The following is a 15,316-nucleotide window of genomic DNA, read 5'->3' as shown; positions in this document are numbered from 1 at the left end:
GGGTAACGATACTATACGGGATACTCGACGAAACACACACGAGGTGGAGGAAATCTTCCGCGTCATTGACCGCTCCGAGGTAAACGAATTGCGGTGACTGTGTTTGAGAACGTAAATGAATGGCTCATCGACTCGATAATCGAATCTTTTTTTTTAATTTTTTTTTTTTTAATTTGTTTTTTAAATAAATTTGTTATTCTTTTGCTGTCTATTGATAATGCTGTCAATTAATCGCTTCATCAAGTAGAAACACAACGTCATTTTTTGGTTATAATAAAAATTTTTTCGCTTTGATTCTCCCTTGTTTAGCCACCGCACAAAGAGTCTGGCTCATGTGCTAAGCCCTCTTTATTATTTATTTAAAACAACCCGTTGATTCACGTGGACTTTTTTTTTTTTGGCTGCTAAACTTTTTTTTTATGACCAAGTATTTTAATTAGGGGACGTGGGGTAAAATGGGTCTCAGTTTTTTTTTATATTCAAGGGAAAACATGGCTACTAATAATTTTGAATTCAAATTTTTGAACTTCAGATTAGGCGGGAAAATTTTAAATTGAATTTTGAAAACAATTTGAAATTACACTGGTGTAGGCGGTGTTAATGAGTCTCGATTTTTTTTATTATTCAAGGGGTAACATGACTACTAATAATTTCGAATTAAAATTTTTAAATTTCAGATTAGGCGGGAAAATTTAAATTTGAATTTTGAAAAAAATTTGAAATTACACTGGTGTAGGCGGTGTTAATGGGTCTCGGTTTTTTTTTTTATTCAAGGGGCAACATGACTACTAATAATTTTAAATTAAAATTTTTAAACTTCAGATTCGGCGGGAAAATTTAAATTTGAATTTTGAAAAAAATTTGAAATTACACTGGTGTAGGCGGTGTTAAAATACTGGTGTTAAATCGGTGTCAAAAAATTCCGAAAAATATTTTAACGCCTACACCATGATCTGAATTTAGCTGACGTCTGATAATCTTGGATTTTTTTAAAAACGGTAAATTATAAAAAAAAAAATATTTCAGAAAATTGCACCTGTAGTTTTTTCATTTTCTACATGTGCATTTTTTTTTTTTTTTAATTCAACTGTCGAAATCAGAAATCCAAAAATTGTTAATTGTCTGTTAACTTATGAGAGTGAATTTAGCAGACAGACAAATTTAAAATTCCTAATAAATAAAGTAAATAATTAAAAAAATAAAATTTTGAAAAATTGCACATTTAAAAAATTTCAAAATTAACAAGTGCATTTTTTCAAAATTTTATTTTTTTAATTATTTACTCTATTTATTTATAGATTTAAATTTGTCCGTCTGCTACATTCACACTCATGCGAACTTCGGGACTTACCCCCTTTTTTTTTACATAGAAAATTAACGGCTGGTTTTTCTCAGAGGTCACTTTCTCCTTTTTCTTAAATAATTTATTTAAACAGCAATAAAATTTATTGTTTCGGGACTCGAATCTTATACTTATTAATTTATAGATATTAATTACTATAATTAACAATTTAAACCTTCAACTGTCGGTTATAAACCGTACAATTCATAAATATATATGTAGGAGAGTAGATTTTAGCCCGAAGCGATTGTACAATCGAGTAATCCCGTGAGATATATAATAGCAGTTATTTGGAAACTGGATCAATTAGCAAAGCCGATTTAAATGCAATAATGATCGGTATGTGTGTGTTTTTCTGTGTGTGTGTGTGTGCTGTGTGTTGCATTATTATATCAAAGCGGTCAAGATTTAACAACGCGATCCGTCAAGATCTCATCTGATAGCAACCACTATTAAGAATATACATATATATATACATATATGTCTGGTTATAAAATTATACGTTCTAACGAACCCATGTCAAAGGTATACACAAAATTATAGGAGTAAAAAATGACAATGGAATAAATCGCTTGGCCCAAATAACAATGTGTCAATAAAAGCTAATTAAAAGTTGTATCAAAGGTATTTTAATTTTGAATAAAATGTATAATGCGTGGTTTAGATATTGAGTTTTATCTTGAGCAAGGCTGTGTAGCATTGGCAGCCGCATCATCGTCAGCAATAGCCCGAGTCTCTACTATATAATTAAGGGGCTTGATTGATGTTAATTCAAAGGGTAATTAAGAATGTTGCGCATAAAAATACAGTAATTTATGGTCATTGGGGATAATTATATGTTGACCAGCTTGTAATTGCAAGCACTCGATACGGCCACGACCGACAGAATCCTACGAGACTCATTCGCCGTCGATTTTATAAATACATAGTATAAATATATATAAGATATAAGGCCTTTTAATACAGCCCTTGGTTGGATCTAGCTCTAGGCTCTGTTCAATCACGTTATTTATGGGAGCTCTTTCAAAACTAAATATATATAAATATTTTATTCCTATCGTACTCTGGTCATTTTTTTTTTAAAACTTCAAAATTAAATTTGCACACAAAAAAGTTGTGAGTCAAGAAAATATTTTTTAAGACCAACGATTTCGGGAACCGACACAAGATTTTTTGTCTAGGTCAGAGGAAATTTCTAATTTTCTGAGAAAATGGAAATTTTCAAAAAAATTTTCTTGACTCAAGAAATTTTCTTTCAGGTGAAATTTTTTTTCTGTTTACTTTTTTATTTCAATAGAAATTTCTTTACAGCGAAATTTAATATACGGGAGTAAAATAGATCGAAATATTTCGACTTAGCAGGTATGAAATAACATATACAGTCAAAATATATGATAAATATCAGAAAATATATGTGGCCAATTTAACTATATTTTCTGATATATTTTTTTTTATATTAAAAAATATAATATTCATCACATACGAGTCCGTATATGTTTAGCATATATAAAATATAAATGTCAATCATATACAAAAAATATATTTTTATCATATATGAAAATATATATTCTTGTCATATACGAAAACTATATTTTTATCATACATAAAAATATATATTTCTATCATACACGAAAAATATATTCTGATCATATATAAACCAATATGAAAATAACGTATATGATCAAAATATATGTAAAAATATATGATAAATATCAGAGAACATATGTTGCCAATTTAACTATATTTTCTGATATATTTTTTGTTATATTAAAAAATATAATATTCATCATATACGAGTCTGTATATGTTTAGCATGTATATAAAATATATATGTCAATCATATACAAAAAATATATTATTATCATATATGAAAATATATATTCTTGTCATATACGAAAACTATATTTTTATCACACATAAAAATATATATTTCTATCATATACGAAAAATATATTCTGATCATATATAAAAACATATATTTATATTGTGTATGGAAAAAAAAAGTTTCTTATTCGTATGACCGACTCCAATTAAATTAGATCTAAATTTTAATATACTCTTTAAATTGCAGTTAAAATTTTCAAAATTAGTTAATTTGATGCGAATATATATACCCATATACATATACATACACCGAATAAAATATATGCTTAAATATAACAAAGAAAATATATGGTGCCATTTATAATATAAATTATATGCTACCATATATTTCATTTCACATAAAAATTTTATATTTTTTGAATATAAAAGGAAATATATCAATACAATATATTATAAGGTAAATGTAAATGTATATACAGCTTAATATAAAAAACATATAAGACATATATGGAATACATATATTTACTACTGTATATAATTTTATATTAAACCGGCCAAAATCTCTATATGATTTTTTCTAATATACAATATAATATATCATATATATTTTTTTTGCAAACATATATGATTTTATATATTTTAACCATATATTGTTTTTTCTGGGGACCCATTTTACCCCTTCTTGTTTATATTAAATTACTGAGATTAAAAAAATCTTCAACTGCTGAACGTTTTTCCACCCAGTGAACCCTCGGCTTGCTAATTATTAGTCGGTTCAAATAAAAGTTATCGGTAAAGATTGCCAGTTATTTATTCATTTATATATATATATAATGGTAGTAATATATTTATATATCCCTACCAAGTATTTAAACAACCAATGAAAGTAACTCAGCAGGAGCAGTTGGCAACCGCCCATTGCGACTTTGTCCACTCGTGGTATTATGTCAGAGTACTTTTAACGTACTTTAATAACTGATCCACATATTTTTTTATTCATAACCAAAGCGTTAATGCTTAAAACTAAATGAAATCGTTTAAAAAACAGATGCTCAAGACACCTGGCCTGATTATTTAAGAAAATAGTCTTAATGTATATATACACATATATAAGTTGGGTAGTTGGATTCATGGATGTAGCATAAGTACCCAAGATAATGCTCGTTTCGTGCGATACCATTCTGTCAGAAATCCACCGGGCTTTTGTTCGTAGTCACGAAATACAAGGATTAAACACACGAATGCAATGCCAAGTGTTAAATACTCACTGACTTGCACAGTTTAAGTTTTCCTTTAAGTGTGTGTTAATATATATATATATATGTATATATTTAACAAAACTAGTGGGGAATCGTGAGCCGAAGATGTGCGTGCCAACGCCCAATGTACCAGATTCAGTGAGCCAATAAATTATCCCGGCAATTAAAAAGTAAATAAGACAAAACACAAGTCGATATTGACGGATATCTTTACAGGATGCGAGAACGGGGCCCAAGGGTGAAGGATTTAATTATTTTACGTGCACATTTTAAGGCAGTTGATCAGCATTAGAGTTATGGTTCCCACTGGGTGCTGGTTGTAAAATGCAGGAAGAACATTTTATCTTTTACGACCCGAGACTTTAACTCGTGTTCGGTCTGACGAATATATATGTGTATAGGGCTGGGCTGGCTAAAAATTGTAATTCCGCAATGACTGGACGACTCAACATCACACACACATTAGCTGTCTGTGTATGGGTGCATTAAACTTTGCATTACCACAAATAGAACTTTTAAGCAGTTGCACGCAAACGATTATAATACTAAAAACTCCCCTACTGTAGTATATTTCAGATGGTTTATGCTTATATATATATATATATAGGAGGTATTTAGGTACGCTCCCAACTGGTAGTTTAATATCTCATGCTGTGCCATTGGAGTTGTGTGTGGCAATTTTACATATGCCAGTAAAATATACAAGTGTTTTCTTAAAACTTAAAAACTCATGGCAGAGTCAAAATTTGAACCTAAATGAGCATTGAAAACCTACACTGGACTTTTTAAGACATGATCGTTGTAAAAGCTTGGAATGGACTTACCTAGACTTACAAAGGCTCGAATTGAACTTAAAGACTTATGGAGGAAGGAATTAGATCTACACAGACCGAAATCGTGAACGAACGTAAGTAGACTTAGCAGAAGGAAGGACTTGCAAGGAATACTACTAAAAGGTAAAATTGTTGAATTCGCGGACTACTGGAGAATTTATGCAAGTGATCCAGTCATCTCTCCCTGGGCTAATGACACCCAAGGGTGGATTGGGTTCCACAGGCAGCCTGGGACTGAGGGTCGATTTAAAAAATTCTGAGAAACCTAAATGAGCATTGAAAACCTACACTGGACTTTTTAAGACATGATCGTTGTAAAAGCTTGGAATGGACTTACCTAGACTTACAAAGGCTCGAATTGAACCTAAAGACTTATGGAGGAAGGAATTAGATCTACACAGACCGAAATCGTGAACGAACGTAAGTAGACTTAGCAGAAGGAAGGACTTGCAAGGAATACTACTAAAAGGTAAAATTGTTGAATTCGCGGACTACTGGAGAATTTATGCAAGTGATCCAGTCATCTCTCCCTGGGCTAATGACACCCAAGGGTGGATTGGGTTCCACAGGCAGCCTGGGACTGAGGGTCGATTTAAAAAATTCTGAGAAACCTAAATGAGCATTGAAAACCTACACTGGACTTTTTAAGACATGATCGTTGTAAAAGCTTGGAATGGACTTACCTAGACTTACAAAGGCTCGAATTGAACCTAAAGACTTATGGAGGAAGGAATTAGATCTACACAGACCGAAATCGTGAACGAACGTAAGTAGACTTAGCAGAAGGAAGGACTTGCAAGGAATACTACTAAAAGGTAAAATTGTTGAATTCGCGGACTACTGGAGAATTTATGCAAGTGATCCAGTCATCTCTCCCTGGGCTAATGACACCCAAGGGTGGATTGGGTTCCACAGGCAGCCTGGGACTGAGGGTCGATTTAAAAAATTCTGAGAAACCTAAATGAGCATTGAAAACCTACACTAGACTTTTTAAGACATGATCATTGTAAAAGCTTGAAATGGACCTACTTCTACAAAGGCGCGAATTGAACCTACAGACTTATGAAGACGGGAATTAGACCTACACAGACCTAAATCGAGAACGAACGTAACTGAACAGAAGGAAGGACTTGCAAGGAATACTACATTAGGTTAAATTTGCGGGCTACTGGAAAATTGATGCAAATGATCCAGTCATCTTTCCCTGGGCTTATAACACCTTAGGGTGGATTGGGTCCTACAAGCAGCCTGGGACTAACAGAGGGTCGATTTAAAAAAATTCTAAGGAACCTAAATGAGCATTGAAAACCTACACTGGACTTTTTAGGGCATGATCATTGTAAAAGCTTGAAATGGACCTACTTCTACAAAGGCTCGAATTGAACCCACAGGCTTATGGAGGCGGGAATCAGACCTACACAGACCTAAATCGTGAGCGAACGTAACTGAACAGAAGGAAGGACTTGCAAGGAATACTACAATAGGTTAAATTTGCGGACTACTAGAAAATTGATGCAAGTGGTCCATCTCTCCCTGCGCTAATGACACCCAAGGGTTGATTGGGTCCCTCAGGAAGCCTGGGACTGAGGGTCGATTAAAAAAATTCTAAGGCTGGTAAAAAATTGATGGGATCCAGCGATTTTATCAGCAGATTAATGACACCTAGGAGTGGAATAGGACCTAGAAGCAGCCTGGAACCAACAGTTGATTCAAAAATTCAGTGTTCGCTTCACGATATAAGTTTGTAGGTCTAATTCATGCCTTTGTCTAAGGGTTCATTCAAAGCTTTTGCAATGATTATGTCCTAAAAAGTCTAATGTAGGTTTTCGGTGCTCATTTAGGCTGAAAGTATGCCTTAGATTTCGACTACGAAGCAGCCTCTTGCCTCTGAGCTCCATTATGATAAAATTATAATAATTGGTGAATAAATCGTAGCAGAGAATATGAAAGGACACGTGATCTGGCATAGACTGGGGTGAATTTTGTTGAGACGTCATTAACGGGTGATCCAATAAGACAAGAGTGTGTTGAGTCTAAGCGTCCTTTTAAAGGGAAATTAGCTCCATTAGAGACATGATGCGTACAAAAAACACTCGAGTCATGGGATATTGCTCGAGGTCTTGGTTTCTATAAGTATAATAACCCCTTCTTGGGTGATGCTAGACTAGGCAAGCTGTCGGGGTCTGGGCGTTACGCACGTGCGTGCTTCTTTATAAATTATTTGAATTAATGACAGCACACGCTCAACGCATTGCAGAGTCGTGTCACGTTCAATTGTGAATCAGGATTTTATTTATCGTGATGAATGTTTTTTGTTGCTGGAAATTATAATTATTTTAAAATGAATGAACGAGTGAGTGAGTGAATTAATTTATGAACGAATGGGAAAAAAAACTTTTTTGCTCAAGACACATGATTATGGAGATCGATTGGACGCGTTGATGGGTGATAAAGCCCAGCATGACGTAAAATTAGACGAGAAAACGATAATACGAGAACGGCAAAGGGTAGTTTGTGTAATAGTTTAGGTACGGCGGTGCATTGACGTAAAGTGGGTACCCAGAGCGAAAATGTTATCGTTTAGAAATCGAGGGTTCTGCGATATTGGCCGAAGGGTGGCTTTGATGCTCGACGCTGGGTGTAAAAATCGAGTGGAAAGTCGTCTAAGTCAGATGGCGATTTAATTTAATTTAATAAAAAATTTTGAAAACTCCACATGTCAAATGCTCATGTAAGAACTGAATCTGATGAATTATTTTATAAATTTTATTATTTGATATTAAAGAGCTTCAATAATTAATTTAGGTATTGAAATACGATAATTAATTACTCATTGGTCGGTTATTAATTTAAATATCTGTCTGAATTATTATATCTACGATTTGAGTCGCGTTCAATTTTTTAAATTAACCCGCCATTTTTCCGCGGGTTCAAAAGTCGGAATTTATGCGACTGCCGCGCCAGTGCTGTTGCCACTCGGCAGGAACCAAAAACACAAAAAAAATGTCAGCTGCTTATTCATCCACTATCGGTTTTAGGGCTTAATTGTTGATTATAATTAAACGGAAAAGAATTAACTAGTGATTTTCTATAGAATTCTTTTCTATGAAAATCCAAAGCTAAGGAAAAAAAATTAGGTCTATTGGTCGCGTTATTCAGAAGTTATCATGATTACAAATTCTCGTAAAATTTGACCGACGATATAAGAAAAAATAACCTCTGGAAATCGATTTTTTTCCAGGAAAATTCAATGAAAAATTCAAAGGTTTAATTTAAAATAATTTTTTTATTCATAAAAAATTTTAAGTTCATTTAAAAAAATCCTGATATAATTTTTTCTTTCATTAATATTTTAATTAATTGACTTGAAATCGCGTCAGACTCGTTCATTAACGAATCATCTCTACAATTCTATGCATTATATCTCACTTTAGTCATAAAAATCGTAGCAACAATTTAACCCCGAGAAAAAGTCAAAAAATTTAAATGTCTCACTAAAGACCTCGTTTTCGCGCTCGTGTTAAAAAAATATCAAGTCTTGACCTCACTAACAAATACTTTTATCAGCTCGTAAAATCAACAGTTTCTATAAATTCCTTCTACATATTCACACACTCGAGATAAAACATAAATCTCATTTAACACCAACTTAAATTTAATTCAAATATTTACGCGCATTTTTCGAGATAATTCACTGCTCAAGTAAACAGCTTTTAATTATAAAAATCATCGATTAATCGAATGATTGACTAGTACTAAAAAAATAAATTACGAAACAAAATATGTATATATATTTAGTGTAATACTTTTTCGTTAATTGAAAAAGTTAAGTGTTTTTTGTGATATATAATTATCAGTGAGATCATTATCTTAAATAATATAAAATATATGTTGTATTTACATACATATGAGTTAGCTATGATTTTTATTTGAACTGGCAAACGACCGATAAGAAGACGAGCAATGTCCAAATTTAATAATTACTTAATGGGTCATTACCATCTTAATTAAAAATTAATTTTATCTTTTAATTAAATATTCTCTTTAAACATGAATTAGTGGAAATTCCATTAATTACATTAGTGAAGCAGTATTCACTTCATAATCAGTGTATTTAAATAACAAATTAGTGAATTCTCACTTATAAATTTAGTACTATAATTTTCACTAGCAAATTAGTGATTTTCACTACTGAACTAGCGATATTTTCATAATTTCTACAAGTCAAACTGTTATTCACTTCTTAATTTATGAATTTCACAATTTCACTAGTAACTTTAATTAGCAAATAATTAAATATTTTACTAGATATAAATATAATTAATAATTATGGTGCTATTTTTAAAAATTTTAATAAAAAACTTTCAAAATAAAAAAAAATAGAAGTACAGAACAATAATATATTTATATGAAGAGTACGTCAATCATAACATCACGGATTTTTTATTTCTTCATCAGTTATTGTTTGGTATCATAACGAATATACTATTTACACTCACGCGATCACATGCGTAGGTCAGCGCAGTGGATAGCATCAAAGACTTTGAATCGGAAGGATGCAGGTTCGAGCCCAGCAGTCACCGGGATTTTTTCATCAATAAAAATCATGTATACTTCCTCTAAGTAATGATTCTAATACATTAATCACATTTCGGATCTAATTACAAGTGTCTTATATTTTTTTTCGCAATATAATATTTTTTTTCACCGATTAAATCAGTGGATTCCCATATTCACTTTTCAATTTAGTGGATTCTCATATTCACTTATCAAATCAGTGAATTCCAATATTCACATATTCATTTAGTGAATATTCACTAATTCTGCGTGGTACGATTGTAGCATTGACAATTAGTGAATATTTACTTGAAATTAGTGAAAAATCACTAATTCATATTTAGAGAGATTAATATTATAAAAATGTTAAATTTAATTTAAAGTCTATGTAAGAAAAAAATCAAAGACAATGTATAAAAAATTTTAGTATAAACTCGTAAGAATTCAAGTACGACAAGAGTTACTCCCGCGCAAAATTCACCCTCTGTAAGCTTTGATACAACGTCGTTTCCTTTTGTGACCACTTTTCAAGTGCCTACCCCAACAATATCGTGAGTCGAGTGCCTTTGGGATTTTATGCCGTCGGCGATCCTCAACCCTACTTTACCAAACCCACACACGAAAAAAAAAAATTTTCTACCCTTATCATTTCTTTTCCGTATCTTTTTTTTTTTTTTTCCACTTTATCCATAAATCCGCATTAAAAATAAATAACAATTTATATTTAAGAGGAAAAAAAAGTAAATTGATTTTTAAAAAGTAGTCCAGTTATACATATATATGGAAATTGATTTTATAAATTAATAATAAATTTAACCAATTGGAAAATTACTCTTATCTCGGACACCTTGTTCTTATAGATGTTATCTTAATTTTAGTACTATTTAAAATGTGATCAATAATTTAGCAATGAAACTTTTGACACAAATTAAGAAACTCGTGACCGAGAGCCATATTTACTTTAGTTCCAATTCTTCAATTAGCATTTCCAGGTCACAATGCTACTCAACATTTACAATGCAATATGAACCACCACATATATGTACATATATGTATATGTACATATAGACGTTATCCGATGGCACATAATTATCGGCTAATTACTAGGACTCAGCTAAACAGCCAGTAGCTAAATTATCACCGCGACCTCCGAGCGCTCATACTTTTAATATTCTACATATATAAGAAAAGTCAGGAAAAAAGACTGATTTTTTTTTTTACTTACGGGACAATGTCCAGGGGTAAAGTGGGCCGCTAAAAATTTCTCAAAATTTGTTTTAATATTTGATCTGTCAAAATTTTTACACCCGTCCATTTTACCCAAATTTTTTTACGTCACGTAGTGAAATATTTTTCTACGAACTAAAAATAATTCAGATTAATAAATTAAATTTTTTACCGACCCATGTTACCCCACAATTTTTTTTTACGTCCCATTGTAATGAAAATTTTTTCCAGGAACTAAAATTAAGTGAAATAATTCAAAAATTAATAAATTAAATTTTTTTTACCGGCCCATTTTACCCCACAATTTTTTATTACGTCACATCGTAATGAAAATTTTTTCTATCAACTAAAATTAAGTAAAAAAATTAAACCAAAATTTTTGACCGGCCCATCTTACCCCACATCCAATTTTTTTTATTTCTGACCAAAAAAAATAATTTTTTCTCCATTTTCTCAATGATGTTAAAAAATCCGATTAATGAAATTAATGAATAAATTTAAAAATGATTCAATAAAATTTCCAAACTAACTCTTGAAATCTCTCATTTAAATAAATAATTAATTCCGTATATTTATAAGTATACTAAGGGATGAATCAGACATATATCTGATAATTATAAAATGAATATCTCCAAGTCATATTCATTGTAAGATTCTTAAAATATAATAACCGAAGCAGTGAATAGAAATAAATATTTAATTAAACTTGGTATAAATTCACCGCACTATATATATATACATATATATTATTTATGGATCTAAGTTTATTTCCTAACACAAAATGACCTATCAATTATCAATATTAGCTCTCTATTAACCCGACGGTGATGGTGACAATAACGACAACAACAATAACAATATTTTATTAATCCAATAGCAACATGGATTTTAAAAATGACTGATGTAACTAGGGCGTTTCAATGACGTAGTTTCTTCCTATATCTCTATATACATATATGTATACATATATATCAACCAGATGCGGTTGATTTAAAAGTACTCGGCTTTCTCTTTAAAAATATCATTGTATTTATAAATTTATCGATAAATAATTATAAAAAAAAAAAAAAAATGATAACGAGTCTTAAAATTTGATAACGTAATTAAAGGTGTATATATTTATCGTCGGTTATTATTTAAATGCAAAAGAAAATCTTTTTCCGGTTTGTTTATTTGAGAGTTATTCTGCGGTCTGAGATAACGATGTATATAATAAGACCGCTTTATAATACACTTTTAATTATTCTATTTGCCTGAGCTCGGTTTACTTAGTGTTTACCGAGACTGTCTCGGTTGTTCGCGTATAAACGTATAATTTCAGCTGAAAAACACTCGCGAGTGTTTATATATATATATTTTATTTTGTGAATGTGATGTGGAGGCGGTTTATCTGTACGGTTTACAATGTGTACGAGTTATGAGTGCTCTCGTATGACTACGGTCACGTGCACATTGTAATTATTAAGATAATTAGGATATTATTAGAGTCGCTGTCATTTTTTACGCAAACCACTCACTCGTCAACTATGTTATCATTTTTTTTTTTTCAAAAATTTAGTAAGTTTTTTTTTATGAATGGAATTTTTTTTTTTTATTAAATATCGTGATTAAAATTTTTTGAAAAATTATGAAATTTAGAATGTAAAATTTTTGGTTAAAATTAAAAAAAATTATGATACTGAAGTAGACAATTTTTGATTTTTTTTTCCGCAATTTAATTGAAAAAAAAAAAATATGCACGTAGAAAATAAAAAAACTACAGGTGCAATTTTTTAAATACTTTTTTTTTTGTGATTTTAAAAGAAATTCAAAAATTATCGGCGGCGAACTTCAGTGTCATCCTGAAATTACAAGACAATTAATTTTTTGAATTTTTTTTATTGATCAATTAATTAGAAAAAAAAAAAACTAAAAATATGCACATGTAGAAAATAAAAAAAACTACAGGTGCAATTTTTTAAATACTTTTTTTTTTATAATCTGTCATATTTAAAAAAAATTCAAAAATTATCGGCGGCGAACTTCAGTGTCATCCTGAAATTACAAGACAATTAATTTTTTGAATTTTTTTTTTAATCAATTAATTAAAAAAAAAATAAAATAAAAATATGCACATGTAGAAAATAAAAAAAACTACAGGTGCAATTTTTTAAATACTTTTTTTTTTATAATCTGTCATATTTAAAAAAAATTCAAAAATTATCGGCGGCGAACTTCAGTGTCATCCTGAAATTACAAGACAATCAATTTTTTGAATTTTTTGTTATTAATCAATTAATTAAAAAAAAAAAAACTAAAAATATGCACGAGTAGAAAATTTAAAAAACTAGGCGCAATTTTTTAAATAACTTTTTTTTTATAATGTCTTTTTAAAAAAAATTCAAAAATTATCGGCGGAGAACTTCAGTCATATAAAAATTTATAAAAAAAAAAAAATTGAAATTTTTTACGCAATAAATTATTTTAAGTAAATTAAAATAATTTACCTGTATGAATGCCTAGTAATTTTTTCGTGTCCTCGATGTGTGGATCTCTTGTATTAACGTCGTTCGATCCTCGAGCATCAGATAAATTAATATCTAAATTATTATTACCACAGTCGTTATTATTATTATTATTATTATTACTCCTATTATTATAATTACTACTTATATCATTATCATTATCATTATTACCATTACTATTAATATTATTATTACTAGCACTATTGTTATTATTATTGTGCGAATACGTCCCAAACATAAACAAATTTCTGCACGTTTCACTAGTCACGTCATCGCTCCAAAATGAAAATCCCCGCTCCGTTTTGACCGGCTCCGTTTTTACTAATTTATTGCAACAAACCTCCACCTCGATCGCTTGTCAATCTTATTAACCCCTAACCCTCTGGTAACTTGACGATATATCTGTAGAATTTACGCACACATATTCCATACCTTCGATTTATATATTAATAATAATAACAATAATTATTATTATTATCGTACTGTAAATTTAAAACAGTGTTTGTACAATGCGTAATAAAAACAATCTTTGCAATGTCACTGTCACTTGCGTTTAATTTAATTTATATATATAAATATATATATTTATATTAACACACTTATGTTATTTCAATTGTCAATTATCACCAAGTGATTATTATTATTATTATTATTATTATTATTATTATTATTTATACTGGATTTAAAATTGAATTCTTATATCTCACGTTAATCTCTTTATCAATTAAATCCTTTAAATGCACAGCAATACACCTGACAGCTCACTCACCCAAATAAAATTACAGTCTCGTTTTAAATTATTTTAAAAATAATAAATATTAATATCGAGACACAGTCACAGTATTATTTTATTTAAAAATAATAATAATATTAATAATTAATTATTATTATTATTGTCGTATTATTTTAATTGTAATAATAAAAGCGTGTAAGTCACGTTGCGCGTTATGTTGAATGGGACAAGTGTGTTCAAAATTACCCGCGCAAAATTTAAAAAAACCCGCGATATTATAAAGAACCTCGCGTGTCGCAGTCTGGCTGCGTTGTGCCGGGTGACGGCAGTTGTTTAACATACATCGGGTAGGCGGCCAGATAGTCCGCGAGTTGATCTGCGCACTCTTGTTAATTCAAATAGTGGGGGATTTAAAGGCGTGCCGAGGGCGGATACCATGCGCGGAGGTGGTCCAAGATCAGACTTGTTTGTTAGCTAAATCTACTTGCTGTTTGTTATTGTTATCATTATTGTCATTATTATTGATAATTATTATTATTATTGAGGGTATTATTAATTATGGGGGTAATATGGGCCGGGATAGATGGGGGATGGGAGATATTTAGACGCGAATTAGCGATCGGCGAGACCGCGGAGTAGATCGGGGGGTGAAGATTGCGATATTCACCCCCTTGATGGTCCGCGAATTCTGTTGGGTCCCTTCCATCATCTATAACGCAGTGCAATGAGCAATCGAGAGTCGTGACCGTGGGATGCAAATCAGATTGCGATTTTTATTTTTTTTTGTCGCATGGAATAAAAAAGGAAGAAAACGGGGGCACAGTGATGGCGGTGTAGGCTTTAGCTTATATTCGGAGGGAGCTAGCTGGGACACGAATTTCATGGAATAGATGATGGAAACCTTTTTTTTTCCCGCGTTATTTAAATTTAACGCCCAAATGTTTGGGGAACAAGATGAGTTCCGGCTGATCGGTGTAGTGGGGTTGGAATAGAAAATAATAATAATAATAATAATGGTAATAGAAGAAAAAAAATGT

At 30.8% G+C, this 15,316-nt stretch overlaps 1 protein-coding gene across 5 annotated transcripts in view; it reads right to left on the bottom strand.

Annotated features, from left to right (window-relative positions):
* Window positions 1-14,575, bottom strand: part of LOC130675213 (POU domain, class 6, transcription factor 2) — a 139,357-nt gene extending 124,782 nt beyond the window's left edge. For 4 of the 5 annotated variants that reach the window (XM_057480764.1, XM_057480765.1, XM_057480766.1 and 1 more), the window contains exon 1: window positions 13,529-14,575. In XM_057480764.1, coding sequence (XP_057336747.1) covers window positions 13,529-13,784 — 256 coding nt within the window. In that variant the 5' untranslated portion in view covers window positions 13,785-14,575. The remainder of the gene's footprint in view (window positions 1-13,528) is intronic. The other variant, XM_057480768.1, reaches the window with a different exon arrangement.
* Between the last annotated feature and the right edge of the window lie 741 nt (window positions 14,576-15,316).

The sequence above is a fragment of the Microplitis mediator genome, chromosome 9 (genome assembly GCF_029852145.1).
Source record: "Microplitis mediator isolate UGA2020A chromosome 9, iyMicMedi2.1, whole genome shotgun sequence".
Classification (NCBI taxonomy): Eukaryota; Metazoa; Arthropoda; class Insecta; order Hymenoptera; family Braconidae; genus Microplitis; species Microplitis mediator.
This window is presented reverse-complemented; position numbering and strand designations above follow the sequence as displayed.